General features: G+C 36.0%; 2 protein-coding genes across 3 annotated transcripts; one reads left to right on the plus strand and one right to left on the minus strand.

Annotated features, from left to right (window-relative positions):
* The first annotated feature begins 1,471 nt into the window (after positions 1–1,471).
* Positions 1,472–6,616, plus strand: LOC137715602 (protein DNA-DAMAGE INDUCIBLE 1). Of its 2 annotated transcripts, none has more exons than XM_068454940.2 (16): positions 1,472–1,764; positions 1,871–1,903; positions 2,202–2,329; positions 2,410–2,518; positions 2,774–2,890; positions 3,175–3,240; positions 3,518–3,580; positions 3,660–3,704; positions 3,954–4,015; positions 4,757–4,850; positions 4,942–5,034; positions 5,145–5,214; positions 5,310–5,380; positions 5,747–5,804; positions 6,088–6,113; positions 6,303–6,616. In XM_068454940.2, exons 1-16 carry the CDS (start codon positions 1,699–1,701, stop codon positions 6,429–6,431), a joined length of 1,230 nt encoding a protein of 409 aa, XP_068311041.2. In that variant the 5' UTR covers positions 1,472–1,698; the 3' UTR covers positions 6,432–6,616. The 2 variants fall into 2 exon arrangements, with proteins under 2 accessions (XP_068311041.2, XP_088547766.1); XM_088691640.1 differs by having other exon boundaries at positions 1,623–1,764; positions 1,975–2,329.
* Positions 6,617–9,730: 3,114 nt separating this feature from the next.
* LOC137714168 (subtilisin-like protease SBT5.4) lies at positions 9,731–15,023 on the minus strand. The gene is made up of 11 exons (XM_068453445.2): positions 14,910–15,023; positions 14,699–14,808; positions 14,505–14,602; positions 14,237–14,401; positions 13,120–13,225; positions 11,719–12,268; positions 11,355–11,452; positions 11,031–11,276; positions 10,825–10,939; positions 10,528–10,741; positions 9,731–10,439 (listed from the first exon to the last, which is right to left on the minus strand). Exons 1-11 carry the CDS (start codon positions 14,991–14,993, stop codon positions 9,904–9,906), a joined length of 2,322 nt encoding a protein of 773 aa, XP_068309546.1. The 5' UTR covers positions 14,994–15,023; the 3' UTR covers positions 9,731–9,903.
* Between the last annotated feature and the right edge of the window lie 2,475 nt (positions 15,024–17,498).

Here is a 17,498-nt window from a genome sequence, read left to right on the forward strand (position 1 = left end):
CTGTTATGTTTACTGTTAATGTTCTTGTGTGACATTCCACATCGTCCAGGGAAGTGATCCTTATATGTATATTCACATCCCTACCTAGCATGAGACATTTTGGGAGCTCACTGACTTCGAGTTCCGTAGGAACTCTGAAGTTAAGCGAGTAGCGCTCAAGAGCATTCCCAGGATGGGTGACCCATTGGGAAGTTCTCGTGTGAGTTTCCAAAAACAAAACCATGAGGGCGTGGTTGGGGCCCAAAGCGGACAATATCGTGCTACGGTGAAGTCGGGCCCGGAAAGTGGTCCTGCCCGGGGTGGGATGTGACAATTTGACATCAAAGCCTAACCCTGGTCGTGGTGTGCCGACGAGGACGTCGGGTCCCTAAGAGGGGTGGATTGTGACATCCCACATCACCTAGGGGAGTGATCCTTATATGTATATTCTCATCCCTACCTAGCACGAGACCTTTTGAGAGCTCACTAGCTTCGGGTTCCATAGGAACTCCGAAGTTAAGCGAGTAGCGCGCGAGAGCATTCCCATGATGGATGACTCATTAAGGAGTTCTCGTGTGAGTTCCCAAAAACAAAACCATGAGGGCGTAGTTGAAGCAAAAAACGGATAATATCTTGCTACGATGGAGTCGACCCGAGAAGTGATCCCACTCAAACCGGGATGTGACAGCTTGTGTGGCAATACAATGGAACCCACATTATTTTAAATGGGTGCAGAATGGAATAAAAAAATTAGGTATATAAGTTAGATTTTTATTATAAATATTCTACAAAAGAAACAAAAAATTAAAATAAAACATGATTGTCCCCTCCCATCTTTCATCCTCCTTGTTCCAGTATCTCCATATCTCTCATGGCTGCACACCAAAGCCATCACACACCTTATCTCTTCCGCTCTCCTTATCTTTCATCCTCGTCTCTTCCGCTCTCCTTCAATTTTAAAAATAAAATAAAAAATTTCACATACTTTATGTATGTGCATATACTAGTATATGCCTATACTATTATTAAGAGAAGAGTCTTTGTCAACCAAAAACGCGAAAAAGACAACTCTACCCTTACTTTCGTAACTTGAGTTTATAAACAAGGTTCAGTAATTGTGGATATTCATGTTAAACAATCAAAATAATAATTGTGGATAATCATTAAACAATTAAAAAGAAGAAATAAAAGTCCAAAACTAAGGAGAAGGATCCTCGGATCCTTCCTGGGGATCCTATGATTCCGTGATCGTGATCATTCATTGTACATCATGCATTTAAAAATTATTTCAAAATCTAAAATTAAAGCTAAATATAAATAGTACCTAACAATTTTTGATCACACGATGTACGATGAATGGTCACTCTCTTCCGCTCTTCTTCAATTTGAACACAAAATAAAAAATTCCACACATTTTGTGTGTGGGCATATAGTATACTACTAATCTATTGTATATATAATAATAGTAAAAGAATACTCCTTTCTTATAGAGAAAGCAAACAGAACGGAGCGTTTTGTCAACGAGTGCAACTAATTCGTATCACAGAAGATCCTTCTCTCCTTCTTGTCCAAGTGGGACAACAAGTCCAAACTCGTCAAACAAATCCTCCTACATATCCACAATCCCGAAGCTCCGATTCGATACAACCCACAATACAATCTCACAAAATCCTCACCAATCCACTCCGGAGATCCAATCGCATCGACGGATTGAAGAAGATGAAGATCACTGTGATGACCGCGGACGAACAGATCCTCTCCTTAGACGTCGATCCTCACGAGACTGTAAAACCCTAATTTTTCACCTCAGAAACCCCCCAATTACTTTGAAAGTTCTTTAACTTAATTTGGAAGTTATTATTTTTATTTAATTTTAATTTTTCTGTGATAGGTTGAGAATGTGAAAGCTCTGCTGGAAGTGGAGGTGAGAAATTTAATTTAATTTAATTTAATTTAATTCATGAAATAATCAATTTTTTTTTACTTAATTTGAAGGACTAAGCTGTTTTTTTTTGGGGAAAAAACTTTTGGATTGAAGTGAAGTTTAGATCTTTCCGTACTTGGGATTAGAGGAAGAGGTGAAGAACTGGAATATAATTGCAGAATTTAAAGTGCTGAACCCTGTTGATTTGAAAGCTAGTTTTTAAAATCCAGTTAGCTGTTTAGTTAATGGAGTAATGTATAATGAATGCGTGATTTGATTTTCCGATGCGTATAAGCAGACGCGGGTGCTGCTTCAGCAGCAGCAGCTGCTATATAATGGGAGGGAGATCAGGAATTCTGAGAAGCTGAGTGCTCTTGGTGTTAGAGATGAAGACTTGATAATGATGGTGTCCAATGCCGCCTCGAGGTATATTTGATAATGCTCTACTTTTGTGCAATTCACTTTATGATGTTCGTGCATTTAATGGGCCTGTGGATATGTCTCAGTGCACCGTCCACTGCCTTGAGCTTCAATCCAGACGGGTCTGCGGTAAATCCAGAAGCTTTCCAGCAGCACATTAGGAATGATTCTAATTTGACAGCACAGTTGTTTCAGGTAGCATGATGTTCTGATACTTCAATTTCTTTTTGTGGTTTTGGTTGGCGTTTGTCGACAGTTGCTACATAGTGTTTGAAAAGAGACATTAATAAGTTGAATGATACCTTCTTTTTTAAAATTTTGCATTGCTATTCTGAGGTAATAAACTGTTTGTTGCAGAGTCTTTCAAAATGTAATTCGTTGCCCTAGTTTGTGTGATTTTGTACTTCCTGTGAGTTTCTGATAGTCTTTTCTTTTGTTTGGAGCTTACAGAGTGACCCAGACTTGGCACAAGTTATTCTTGGAAATGATCTCAATAGACTGCAGGAACTTTTGCGAGAGCGTCATCGCCAAAAATCTGAACTAAAACGGAAACAAGATGAGGAGCTTGTAAGTTACATTTTCTTCCATAGTCATTGTAGGATGGTTGCTACTTTATATGGCCTACACTGTAATATGTCTCCATACATACTGATTAAAATACATATAGCCATATGGTAATTGATGAAGTTTCAGAGAAATACACTGATGCTAACTAACTGTAAATAATATTGCGATGTCTGTTTCTGTACGTATGCGTGTTTATCCTGTGTTACCTCTTGAATCTAGATTTTGGCATGATTTATAATTCCTGTAACTGATGGAGCTTTTGGTTACCTGAATCTTGTGAGCAGGCTCTTCTTTATGCAGATCCTTTTGATGTGGAAGCCCAGAAGAAGATTGAAGCTGCTATTCGCCAGGTTAGTGGTATTGTGATTATTGTCTTTGTCAAAGGAGTGAGGTTCACAGAAGATAATTCAACTCCATAGTTTCTTTAATAACCTGGAGCTGTAGTTGTTCTTTCCTAAAACATTTGCAGTGGTAACGTACCCTTAAAAATCAATTCTTAATTGCTCACAATATGTATTTTGTTATTTCATTTTTGATTTTTTTAGGGTAGTGCTATCCACACACCCTTTTTACTTCCACACACCCCTAAGGGTATTTCTTTTTTAATATTGCTTATTTCCTTTGCAGAAAGGAATTGATGAAAATTGGGCTGCTGCTCTGGAGCATAACCCTGAAGCTTTTGCAAGAGTGGTATTTATGATTATCAACTTTCTCTACCAGTGTTATTATTTTAAATTGGTATTTTGTTTGATGTTCTATGCTTTTCCAGGTTATGTTGTATGTTGACATGGAAGTGAATGGTGTCCCGTTGAAGGTAACTATTCCCTAATAGCTTAGGACTGTTACTCTTCTTTCTCTTCAGTTCAATGTGATATGAGATGGCTAGAATATTTTTCTGTCATTTGTGTTACCTTCCTAATTCGACTGCACTTTATTTTTCCTGTACAACTCAATAAAGGCTATCCATCTCAACTAATATTATCAGTTCTCGTTCTTTATGGATTGTCTGTACTTTAAGTAACTGCAAAAGTTACATACTTTGTTTATTTCCACTTGTATCCAGGCATTTGTTGACAGTGGAGCGCAGTCAACCATTATATCAAAAAGTTGTGCCGAGCGTTGTGGGTATGAACTAATTTTAAGTATTAGACTACTCTTTACTGGTTGTGAAAGTATTTTTACACAAGCGACTCATTTTAATATTCTATTGATGAATATAGTTGGATCATGTACTCGAGTCTCGTGCCTTTTTGGATTAGCAAGTTTGGTGCTATTATGTGGGATATCAGTCCACTGTCTATGAGTTGTGTGGTTGTGTGTTTCATGGTGGACATTCAGTGGCCCAAACACAATAAATATGCATGCATGATTTTAAGATGAATACGGAAGTTGATTTGGTTGACAATCTCAGTTGGTTGTTTTCACTAGCTACTTTATATCATATCACTTTAGCCACTTAGATAAGATCTTGTGACCAACCCTCAGATAAGTTCATGCGAAAAGGAGAGAATTTTTTAGTGCTTTATTGCTGTTTTCTTTATTAGAATTTCTGTTGATTTTTTTTTTCCATATTTTTATGAATACTGATGTTGATTTGGATGCATGAGAGAACCGTAGGAGGTAGTTCATTAACAATCTTGGTTTTTTTTCACCGACTACTTTATATCATACAACTTTAGCCACATAAATTTTTCTTTGGCAACCAACCCTTCTGATAAGCTTTGATGAAAAAGAAGGCAATTTTTGAATGAATTACTGCTGCTTTCTTTATCAGAAATTCTTTTGATTTCATATTTTTATGAATAATGTGAGAGTTACAGGAACAAAAGCCTAATGTTGTGTTGTTTTGGGCGTTAAACTCTCTAGCTTGTTGAGGCTTTTAGATCAACGTTATAAGGGCATTGCTCATGGAGTTGGTCAATCAGAGATATTGGGTCGAATACATGTAGCTCCAATCAAGGTAGCTGCCTATGCTGAGCAAATCCATATTATTTTATACTCTATCTGAAATGTTTACTTGAGTGACAGGCTTTTTAACATTGTTTCTGTAGATTGGAAGTATATTTTACCCTTGTTCATTCATGGTTCTCGATGCTCCGAATATGGAGTTTCTCTTTGGGTTGGATATGCTCCGTAAGCATCAGGTAGAATCCCTACTCCAAATTCTGTGATAGTTGTCTTTCTCAATGATTGTAATTAATGAGGAGCTCCATTTGTTAGTCACTTAGTCTTTTAACATTAAAGATGTCTTCAGTGCATTATAGATTTGAACGAAAATGTTTTGAGAGTTGGCGGTGGAGAAGTTTCTGTACCATTTTTGCAAGGTAGGTCCCGTGATCTCTATGTATGTATTTAAAAATATTCTGGAATATTTAGGTCCTTTGCTAAAGAAAAATCTAAAACTATGTATTTGTTTCAGAAAAAGACATCCCATCTCGTTTTCTCGATGAAGAAAGGTTCTCCAAGGAAGCATCCAGCTCAGGAGCTCCTGTAAGTCTACTCGAGTTTATGCTTTTCCTGAAGTCAAGGATTCTTGCTGTTTGCTGTTTGCTGTTTCCGGTTCATAAATGCATAATAATAATAAAATCTAGGATCAAACTTCTGTTTTTATCTGTAAAAACAGTTGTATCATCTTGTATGAGGCTTTGTATTTGCTCCTTTTTATTTTCATATCTTCCAATCCCCTGCTAATTTCTTGTTAAGTGTAGAATCTATAGATATAACATAGTTTTTTGGTTCATAGCATTCATTAGGATATGTTGTCTTATAAACGTTTTCAAATTTAGCAAGGCAGTTGACTTTCGATTTATATTTCTTTCATTTTGCTCATTGTGCTTTAATAATGGTATTCTTTAGGTTACAGCAGGAACAGCAGATACGAACAAAACTGTACCATCAGGAGGGCAATCTTCTGGTTAGTTTGGAAAATACTCATAGTCGTTAACGGATGCTTTGGTTATGATTTGTGTTGGGTGGTGCAATTTAGTTTGTTTGCTCTTGTTTGGTTGAATCGGTTAACGAGAATTATGGAGTTTAATGGGACACCTTAATAATGATTTGTGTCAGGGAGGTGAAATTTAGTTTGTTTGCTCTTCTCGGTTGAATTGGTTACTTGCAAATTGTGATAGCAGTGCATGTATGAATTTTCCCCACGTATAACTGATGGTCGTTTCCTTTTCCTTTTAAACTTGACACAGCGAGTGCTCGTTCAAACCAGACTCAGGTAAATTTTTCTAGCTTTACGCTATTTTTTAATTATTATCGAGAAGTTTAATTATGCTGTAGTGTTTTACATTTGCTTAATCTTCACTCTAAGTTATCAACTAGGGTTTTCAGTCTTTCGGGGGTTCACCATACAGAGAAGTTGGATCGTTGAATAAAATTTCTACATCTGACGAAGTTGTGGTTGCAGGGATCTGAATTTGAAGCTAAGGTTGCAAAGCTTGTCGAGCTAGGGTTCGGGAGAGATGCGGTAATACAAGCTCTTAAATTTTTTGATGGCAACGAAGAACAAGCAGCCGGGTATCTTTTCGGTGGCTGATTTGAAACTTTATACCTTTGCAAAATTCACATTCGTTGTTGGATTAATGCCTAGTTTGGAAACTCAACAACTAAAAGTTGGAAGTTGAAAATATTATGTATTTGTTACCCTTTGATCTAACCTTATTGATTGAGACCCACGAACGAGGGTTGCAATTTATATAGACAGTCCGTCCTTCGATTTGATTTTCTTGAGTTTTACTTTTATTTCAAATCTGCTTTTTTTATCCCCTGCTGGATTGACGTTTTTCGGATTGAATTTGGATGGTGGAGGAACTACTGGACTGTTGGATCGTTAAAATACTAATATAGGATTAAGTACTTAAAATCTTTCAATTTTTTAGTATCGTTTTAAATTGGTCATAATTTTTTTAAACATTCCAAACAAATACTCCATTTATTGAAAATGTTGCATCCATCAACGCTCCAGTTCAAAATTCGTCAAATTAATTAGGGGTTTGTTTTGTTTGTTTGTTTGTTTTTTTTTTTTTTTGAGGAAATAATTAATTAGGGTTTCTTTGGCTCCAAGAACAATAGAAGGTTATAAAAGCATAGCCTTCACTAATTAATGGTCGCAACCACTCATATCAGACTATCAACTCTAAACTCAATGCAAAAGCAACAAATCCACCCTACAACTGCCGCCAACATTGGGGAGGTGGTCATGGAGGTTGCTAAAATGGTATGCACTGCCATGATGTACCCACCATCATCTTCATTGCCCACAAAAAAGAATTGGAAGCTTTATGAGTCGAGAATCAGCGATGAAGAAATCACATAAGTAGAAACAAGCTCCTTGGAACCCTTTTTGAATTATTAACCCTCTTATTTGTTAGGAGACAATGTAATTTCAATTTGGATCTATTTTCATTCAATTCAATGCCCTTTGATCATCCGGTTCCACATTATATAATCTATTTTTGAAATTTAGATTTTGAGGTGACTAATATTAATGTTGACCATGTTATACTGAGTTGAGGGGCTTTCTATATAATCTATGTTTGAAAAATTAACTGTGGCTTAATGAATGTGATATTCTTAATAGGTTGGATACTTATCTGAAATGTTTAAAAAGGTTAAGACGAGCTTAGAATGACACTAAAAGATTGAGGGGTTTAGGTACTTAATCCTAAAATATATTTTGTGATTGTGAGATTTCTAATAAACCAATTCGGGTATGCTATTAAGTTTAGTGTAATTGTGTTTTAATTTTGAGGGCATCAAGTCTTATTCAATATGCTTTTTTTTTTTTTTTTTTACTATGATTACTAGTTTTTATAAAAACTAATATTTATAAAATTAAAATTAAATTAAATAGGCTAACAATATTATGATATGAATTCTTGTTTTTTAGATACGTTGTCATGAAGCAGCAAAAATGAGCTTATTCTCACATAATACAGCAGAAACAGTTTTTTTTCAAAGCACAGTAATACCAAACCAGCCCGTAAGTAATCTATAGAAGTGCGCTGATTTTGTTCAGGCCTTCATGCTGGGTTTTGATGTTATAGACGCCATTGCCCTTTTGCGGATGGATGAGCTCTATGTAGAGTCTTTTGAGATCAAGGACGTTAAAACACTTCCTAGGGTGCACTTGTCTCGTGCTATAGGAAGGCTTTCCGGCAAGGGTGGTAAAATAAAGTTTGCAATCGAGAATGCTAGATTGCAGCCTTATCTTAAGGTCCCCTGCCGGAAAAGTGTATTCGAAATTAAGAGCAGTTACTGCTAGATTGGCGGAAAGGTTTTGATTTCGGTTTTGTGTCACCTTAGACGTTTGTCTTGAGTTATGCTAAGCCAGTTATAGTTTTGAGTATTTTGAGGATGCTTGCAAGAGGTTTTTGTAACATCATATGGACCATCTAGTAAGAAAACTTTTTTTTTGGATATCTTGGTATGAATTGATTTTGTTCTTATCTTTTTCATTTGATTATATGGTTCATGCATCTCCTAGGAAAATAAATTGACTTCAAAAACGTGAAACATTAAGTGAAAGCTTGGCGCTATGGTTAGGGATGAACTCGAACCTGAGACCTCCAGTTTTTAGAATGACTAAGATCAGACTAGCTCAGAGGCTAAATTGGTGCCAACTGTCATAGCACCTGGTGTGTTTAAGTTGTTAGCGTGCTAGGCACGTGAGTTTTACTCGTGTTGGTTTTGTGAGTGGATTTGCAATGGTCATTTGTGATGGATTTGCAATGGTCATTTGTACTCTCACTGACCATTGTCTCATTCTCTGAATCGAATCCAAGAGGCATAAATCTGTGATTTTGAGTCAACCAACGAACTGGCTGGATCTGGTGTTGAGCTACAAAGTTCGGTGTTCACCAGAGAAAACTACGACTTCTAGTGTATACAAATGAAGACGATTTTCAAGTCTCACAACTTGTGGTAGTTTGTAGATGAAGGATTTGAGATTCTAGATGAATTTGAGGATGAACTCACCGAGAAGGAGAAGATTGGGGTTCAGGATTCCATAGCCCGAGACGCAAAGGTGTTGGGGTTGATTCAAGGTGCAGTTTCAGATGAGATCTTACCTAAGATTGCGAACCAAGAGACTGCAAAGGAGGCGTGGGGATATTCTGAAGCAAGAGTAGAGAGGCGATTCACAAGTTAGAGCTATGAAATTGCTAGGTATTCGTCGAGACTTTGAGTATGCTCGAGATGATGAATCATTATCTGTTTATTTGACTAGACTGTTTGGATTTATTAACCAAATGAAGATGTATAGTGAAGAGTGAGCAATAAACGAATTGTGGAAAAATTGTTGATTAGTCTCACTATCTAGGATCTATGATAATTTTGTGCCTGTGATTGAGAGAACTAAGAAACTTGATAAAAATGATTCTACTGAGGTTGAAGAAACATTCGAGGTCTTCGAACAAAGACTAATTTTTTATTTTATTTTATTTTTAAAGGGAGACAATTGATTCTACTGAGGTTATCACCATTTTCAGAGGCCGAGAAAACTCTGTAGCATTTCAGCAAAAAGCACAAAAAAGATACTTTCCAGTCTAAGAATACAGTCAAGAGACAGCTCACAAGCTTGCAATTTTAAGGGGAAGAAATTATGGAAGAAGAAAGATAAGGGTAGTTTTAAGAATAGTGAAAACTTGCAGAAGTTGTTGGCATAAATGCAAGGGAGATTAAATTTGTAAACTAAATGTTGGAAACTAAATGACATAGAAGTTGATGATTGGTTTATTGCTTAAGCGTTGATAAACGTGCTCATTCTTATAGATGACACATAATTTAGTTTGCAAATTTAGTCTTCCTAACATTACTCCATGTGTAACATGATAACCAAATAAATACTTTAACTTCTTTATTCCCCTTATTTTGCACCAATGTTTTTCGATAAATAAATCTTTTCGGAATGACGGAAAAGACGTATAAATACATCTGCCTAACCTAAAATCCACATATCTTGAAGGATTTAAACAATGATGAACAAGAATTGCCCTACTTTGTCATCTCTAGTAGTGCATGACGACAATAGGACTCCTGACATTGTGCTTCCCATCCGTCCAATTTAACTCTCCAAATATATAGTCTTGAGGCCCTTGAACCCTAGCCTTCAGAACAACCTTGAACTTCTTCTCTTCGCCATAGCTCTTGAACTGCAAGGTACCAGGCTTAACAGTAACAGAAACTCCCACCGGTTCCTTAACACGAACTACGTATGTGCCTGGAGAACCTACATTCTTAACCCTTCTGGTCACAGTCACCGGCATGTCACGGAGATTGGGAACTGTTATAGAAGGATAGTTAAAATCAGAAAGACTATATGCCTTGGGACATTTATGTGGCTCTTTAGAAAACACTTTGAGAAGCGTTGCGTTGTAGCCACGAGCACATAAGAAGTTCAAGTAATCATCGGTTGTTAGGTCATAAACAAGTCCAGGGTCCATCGCACGGTTCGGTTGAACATGTCCTGCACCATAAGCAAATGGTGTTGCTCTGGCCTTGGATGAGTCCAGCATTGTGCCCTTGTTGTTATCTCGTTTTCTTGCTGCAGAAGGAACCAAATAAAGAAAATTAACAACTCGAATGCGTGTGACAAAATTATGGTGACTTAAACCAGAAGGGAAAAATTGTACCGGTGGTCATGATTGCGGATTTAATAGCTGCAGGGGTCCATGTCGGGTGAAGGGTTTTCAAAAGACCGACAATTCCAGATACATGAGGGCACGACATGGAAGTTCCGGATTCTGTATTAAAAGGTACACGCCGCTTATCGAACTCCCCATCAGTTGGCCCAGTTGCTTGAGTATAAGCAGCAATTATACTCACTCCAGGCGCTGTGATATCAGGCTGATGCGCAAACATTGAACAGGTTAGATAAAATATTTAAAGAAGCATTGCACATAAGAATGAACAAGAATTTCAAACATTACCTTAAGAATTGACTGCTCAACGGGGTTAGGCCCCCTCGAAGAGAATGAAGCCATAAATGGAGCTGGTTTTGTTCCTAGTTCAGTCTTTACACGAGTAATGTAAGCCATAGGAATCCTGATTCATTTTCATTGAATGAGAGGCTAGAAGATTAGTCACGAACTTTTCAGGTCAAAAAACACACAAAATGAAAGATCAGAATATGTACTTGGTCGACTTGATGTAGGCAAAGACAGATTCTCCATCGGAAAAATTAACGTGTGAAGCCGGAAGCAAGTGAGGATCAGCTATGATTTCATTCCCGCTTAGCTTATCATTGACCAAAATCATTCCAACAGCGCCTGCAAGAATAGCTTGTTGACCCTTGTTGGCTCTTGCATTTTCCCCTCGAACGCAAACCAAAATTTTCCCCTCCGCCTTCTTTTTATCAAGGGTACCAGGTTTGCAGAGCTGGCTGAAGAAGTTGGAGAAGGTACAGTTAAGTAATGTACATTATGCACAAGCATATCATTGAAAAATTGATGTTACTCACGCTTCAGAAGCAGACGCATTAGTAGCTTTAGCATCGCTTGCACTGATCAATGGGTAGAACTTTTCAGCTGGCAAACCTGTAGAGGAAAGACTTGCTCCCTAGTAACAAGAATATGGTTACTTAAGGATGTTAAACTGTTGATTAGGACATCAACTACCATATCATGTTGTAAATCAATGTCATATCTGTAGCATTACTCGTGATGATGAACAGACTAATAGTGATTAGGGTTATTGTTTATATCACTGTTTATTCGCACACCAACTACCATATCATGTCATAGATTAATGTTACCCCTATTGCATTACTCGTTACAATAAACACGCGACTAGCGACTAGGGACTAGGGTGTTTGTTTTAAATACCTTGAGATGCTTCTTGTTGCCAAGAGAAACATAATTGGAGAACTCGCGATCTATCGTGCTAGCTCCAACTGTGAGCATCCACGGTGCCACATTCGACACTGACCCAGGAGTAGGGCCTGAATTGCCAGCTGAGCTGACCACAGTGATGCCCTTCTTAACAGCATGGAAGGACCCTATTGCAATCCCATCATTAAAAAACTCTACAGCTTCACCACCAAGAGACACTGAAAGCACATCAACACCGTCACTAATTGCAGCTTCAAAAGCGGCCAAAATGTCTGCATCAAAGCACTCGTTGTCATTGATTGGCGGCCAGCATACTTTGTACGCAGCCACCCGAGCTTTTGGGGATCCACCCTTTGCAGTGCCATTGCCATTACCGAAAACACTTGCTCTAGGAACAAAATTACCACCAGCCGTTGAAAGGGTGTGTGAGCCATGACCGGCATAGTCACGAGCGTTGGGCTGGATGGACTTGGCTGCAGTGGAGTTAACCATGGAAGCATACGCGAGGTATCCTTTGCTGAAGTACCTTGCTCCGATCAGCTTCCTACGCAAGTGTTAATCCGAATTAACATCAGCCGTTATCGCCTAGTTAAACAACTGCATTAACCAAATTAAATAACGACGTGACACAAACATTGCCAGCATAGTTGGTGGTATTACGTCTGCATGAGTTGAAAATGTGCAACATAAACAATGATCCAGTTGACTTATTGCTAAAGTATATATACAACACTGGATAAACAGGTGGGAGACACAACTTTAGGTTACGTTGTAGCAAGGACCCCCCGGCCTTTTTATTCAAACTTTATATTAAAGTTCGCCTTTTAGATCATAGATGTAACCCAACAATTTCCAATGTATGCTATTTTACTTTCAGAAGTCAATTACCCAATCACATCCCATAATATACCATCTGATCAAAACAAATGATGGTTGTTCTTAACTAGCAGAAACTAACATATTGGTGAGAACCTACCCCACATTAGTTGGGCAAGTGTTTAATAAGTGAAATACTAACAACAATCATTCATTTGCACTCATTCGTTTAAGCAAGTTCCTAATAAGTGAAATATCAAGAAAGTTCGTTGACATACATAGATTAATTGGAGCAAGTATATAATGGAACAGCGCTAAAGATAATTGCTTGCGTGAATGAGCGATTTCTGGCTGTTTATGCAATGGGCACCCACATGCATTAGCGAGCAAAAGTCGCCCGGATAAGCAACGGACTTAAGTAAGATTCAATTACACCTATTGGTTTTTTCACCTTACATATCAAGATTCTGGACCAACTGAAGATACAAATTGGGACCAATGTACCATTCAAAAAATGTAACCTACTTTAAAAAATGAAATTATTTGAGAAAGGAGCAAGAAGTGGAGAAGAGAATGGACCTATTGCAACGAGAACCATTTTTGGTGAGCTGACAGATTCCACGCCATTTAGATGGGATTGGTCCCATCCCTTCATCGCTAAAGCTCTTTGATTCCGGCCAAACACCTATTACAAAACCAATAAAGAAAACATAGCACATAACAAGAAAATGTCAAAAATCATGCATGACTGACAAATGAATAGTGTTGGCCACAGAATGATATGTATACATAATGGAAAATTACTAGAACGCATGGAGAAAACATGCCAAAGAAAGTTAGGAAATATTCACAAATAAAACTATAGTTATAACTTCTTATTCAAAAAAGAAAAAAAAAAAAAAACAAAGGACATTAAATAGACAATAACTCTATATAATTGTGTCAATTTCTTGTCTGTTAATAATTCTTCCGTTTCTATTTTTAATTAAAAATTTATAGCTAGATCAATTTGTTCATATTTCCGAAAAATGCCAATGAAGCAGAAATTAGAAGCACAGTCTTGACTGATCTACATTTAAATTTCTTACTGCAGTTAATTTCTAAGAAATGAAATTCTCTTTTTGTAGTGAAGTAAAACAAAAATAGATTAAATTGGTTTGTCAGAGAATTTGACATCAACATGCCAAAGGCTATAAAATATGGGTTGGTAAATACTAAAAATCATTATGCAAAGTGCTATATTCGGTTGGTAGGGTTTTCAAAAATTATAACATTTGAATCTAACTATCGTATATATCATTTACTGAACTTGTTATATTATATAACAATATGCCTATGTGAGTTTTTTTTGAATTCTAGAATGATGGGTAAACCGTGATGAAATCATAAGTTATTCCTTTTTTTAGAATAAAATTAGTTATATAATATGAAAAAACGCTGAACTGATGTGGTTACGTCAAAGGCATTATCGCAACATAAAATGCAGCAGCATTCTCAGTCGAAATTACAAGAAATACTTTTATGATAAAAACGCGTGCACATCAAATCAAGTTTCAAATACGAAATCAAGTTTCAAAAACACTTAAGCAACATTTATTGGAGCAGAAATATATCAAGGAAAGCAAAGAATGTGGCCGATTTTACACTCCAAAATTTACAATTTAACCTAAATTAGCAACAAACTAATTACGATTACCAGTATCAAGGTTTCCTATAATCGTATTTGCACCAAACCGTGCCTTCTTCAAAATTGAACCGGGCCGGGTTTCACCGTTTTCTTCCAATCCAAGAAAATCCCATGAACGAGTTGTGTGTAGCTTTCTTCCTCTGTTTGGAAAGACAGACACAACATTTGGATCATCTGCAGATGCACAGAAAATGCATTGTGAAAAAAAAAACGGAGGAAGGAAGAGGAAACTGCAAATAAAAAACTTCCAAAATTGATTTCAAAAAATATATTTTACTTGCAATCTGAGCAGCCTCTTCATCATCCAAAATTGCAGCAAAGCCATTGATATTTCTCGTATATGAATAAAATATTGCTTCTTGTGCCCTTTCATTGCTGTTGAAGAAATTGGAACAGAAGAAAAAATCCAACCATATTAGCATGGAAAAAGAAAATTCAAACCCTACACAGAAAGCATATAAGTGTCCATACCTCCCTAAAACTGTTCCAAGCAGATTGTAGTGAGAATTTGTCACGCTATCGAGATCGGAAGACGAAGGATCCAGAACATGAGGACGTGCTCCTAAGTACACAATGTAAGACTGAAGCAAGGAAATAGTATCAAAGCCATTAGTGAAATTTGATCAGAACGAAACTTCAAAAAATTAATTCGACGAAGCGAAAGAAAGCAATGCATGCATACATTTTTGGCAGCATATGTTGGAATCTGAAACAAAGAGAAGAGAAGAACTATGAGAAGAAAAGGAGGGAGAGTTGAAATTCCCATCTGTCAATATTTTGTGAAGAGAAGAAGTGTGTGGAAAGAGGCTATTCCTTCTCCTGTTTTTAAAACGCTGTTTTTGCCTGTTTTTGGAAGCAAAAATTGTTTCCTCCTATTGCACCAATAACGGAAAGTGATGGGATGCTTCCAATTTGAAAGTTGGAATTTGAGGAATTTTTTGGGAAAAATATAATTTTTAAAAATCATTGCAAACAGTTATATTTATTTATTTATATATTTATTTTATTTGGATGTATGGTTGAGATGAGATTTTGAAAATTTTGGTGGAAAAATTAGTGGCCTTAAAAAGACAATTTGACTATTTTGCAAATAGCTATTTTCTCCATTACTCAAATATTAATATGCTGGATTTTATATTAATTTTGGGATTCTGATTGAATTTGACAAGAAATTAAGTACACGGAATCAACAATTAGCATCAATTAGTCTGCTTTTATGAGATTTTTATTTTCCTTTCGTTTGAGGAATTTTAGTCAACTGATCGACCATTTGATTTGGCAATAAAAGATTATTTGTTCAACTTTTTTAAGCAACTATATAATTTGACCATCTGAGAAAAAAAGTAATTAAAAAATTATAAAAACAAAAATCTCAACACGAGATGCCTATTTATCGTGGACCGGCCAAACTTTTGCTTTGGAGGCAATGCAAACCTTCAACTAGGTTAATATCGAGGATGATTTTCTCTCTTCTAAATTCTCTCATCTTCCATTACTTCTTCTCTCATTTTCTTCATTTTCTTATTCTTTTTTAACAAAGTCAATACAAAATATTAACGTGATTTAATCATGACCATTTAAATAGGAGATGACTAATGTTACTCAGTACTACGGTCTAATGATATTTCTCTTCACTTGGATGTGAGAGGTCTTAGGTTCAAATCTCGTGAATGACGAATTTGATACCAAATTAGGCTGCCCATTATGTGGTTTTGCCGTCAAATAAAGAAAAAAAAAAGAGGGCTAAAGAAGAATTTTTTTTTAAAGAGGATCACACTCCTAGAATATGGATAAAGTTATCAATGCAGTTTTAGACAAATAAGAGTTTATGATTGCTGCATGACACATTTTGAGGCACTCAAGGCTCCTCTTGACCATTAGAATTTAGACTAGCCTTTTGATTTAATTTTATTTAAACTTTTTTTGGGTCTTAGGTTGAACTAAATTACTCTCATTTTTTCTTAAATATGTCTTGAGAAAACTTCATTTTGCTCAAATTTCTTCCTTATTTATTGACACAGTTGATTTTTATAGCGTATAGAATGGTTATTTAGAGCCTTGATTCTTAATGAATTTAAAATCTACGAGATTAAATTGATTATCCAACATTCTGAAACTAGAAATCTAAAGTCTATGCCCTGAACAAACAATCGTGTCAATCAAAAGAATCAATGTTGAAGAAAATTGAGCAAGTCGTGTGAAGATTTGATTCAACGGAATATGTGATTAAGAAAATTAAGTAAACATGAGGTTTTCTCAATGTGTAAGAAGTAACAGAGATCATATACAGATAATAAAAAACAATGCTTAAGGATTGCGGGATGCTAGAACTAGGCAGAACGTAGAAACCATGCTTTCAAGGTTTTTCTGGTCTTTGTCAACCTTCTGACTTTAACATGTGGCCATAACTCCAAGCCTTCCCCCTCAAAGAAGAACATAACAAATTGACGTTTATCTGCTGCTAAGGAATCTATTTTTGGATGAAGAAATTTAAGATTACTAAGAAATTTAAAAATGACGGAAATTGAAATGATGAGATTTTATATTCTAGAATTTGTAAATTTCTTGTTTGGTTAACTTAAAATAACAATGGAATTGAATAAGGAATTTGTTATTTTTAAACTCTCAATCATAGAAATTGGGAAATGACACATATTCACATGGAATTTGAACTTGGGAATTGGAGGTCCCAAATTCCAAGTTTTTATTTTTCAAGTGGAAATTCTAAATTTCTATGTTTATGAATCCAAATAAGAAAATTGGTACATGTCAATTTATAAATTCTGACTTTTATCAAAATTCTAAGTTTATTTCCCTCATCCAAACATAGTGTAATTTATTACGGTGGGAACTTATCGTTTTCCAATTAGTAAAATGATCATATTATTTCACATGCTGGTTTGTATGCTGAGGCCCTTCATTCACCAAAAAAGGTAAACAGAGATCGGATTGTAATCTAATCACTTTCCACATATATACTTGAGTCTATTTGAGCTTCCTTTTTTTTTTTTTTTAATTTATTTTATTTTCCTGAATGAAATTGAACAAAAAGGAAAAGAAAACAAAGCAACCATAAAACTACAAAATCATGATGCAAGAGTCACAGATTAAGCCACGACCACGTTATAAAATATAAGATTTAATGTATACAACACAGTCCAACTGATATTAGTATTAGTAAATGATAGTTTTCTCAATTTTCTTATGAATAGCATGAGTTGTATGATTGTCTTTATATTGTCATGCATGTCGTCGATCAGCTAAGTTGATA

The sequence above is a fragment of the Pyrus communis genome, chromosome 3 (genome assembly GCF_041283825.1).
Source record: "Pyrus communis isolate YQ-2024b chromosome 3, ASM4128382v1, whole genome shotgun sequence".
Lineage (NCBI taxonomy): Eukaryota > Viridiplantae > Streptophyta > Magnoliopsida > Rosales > Rosaceae > Pyrus > Pyrus communis.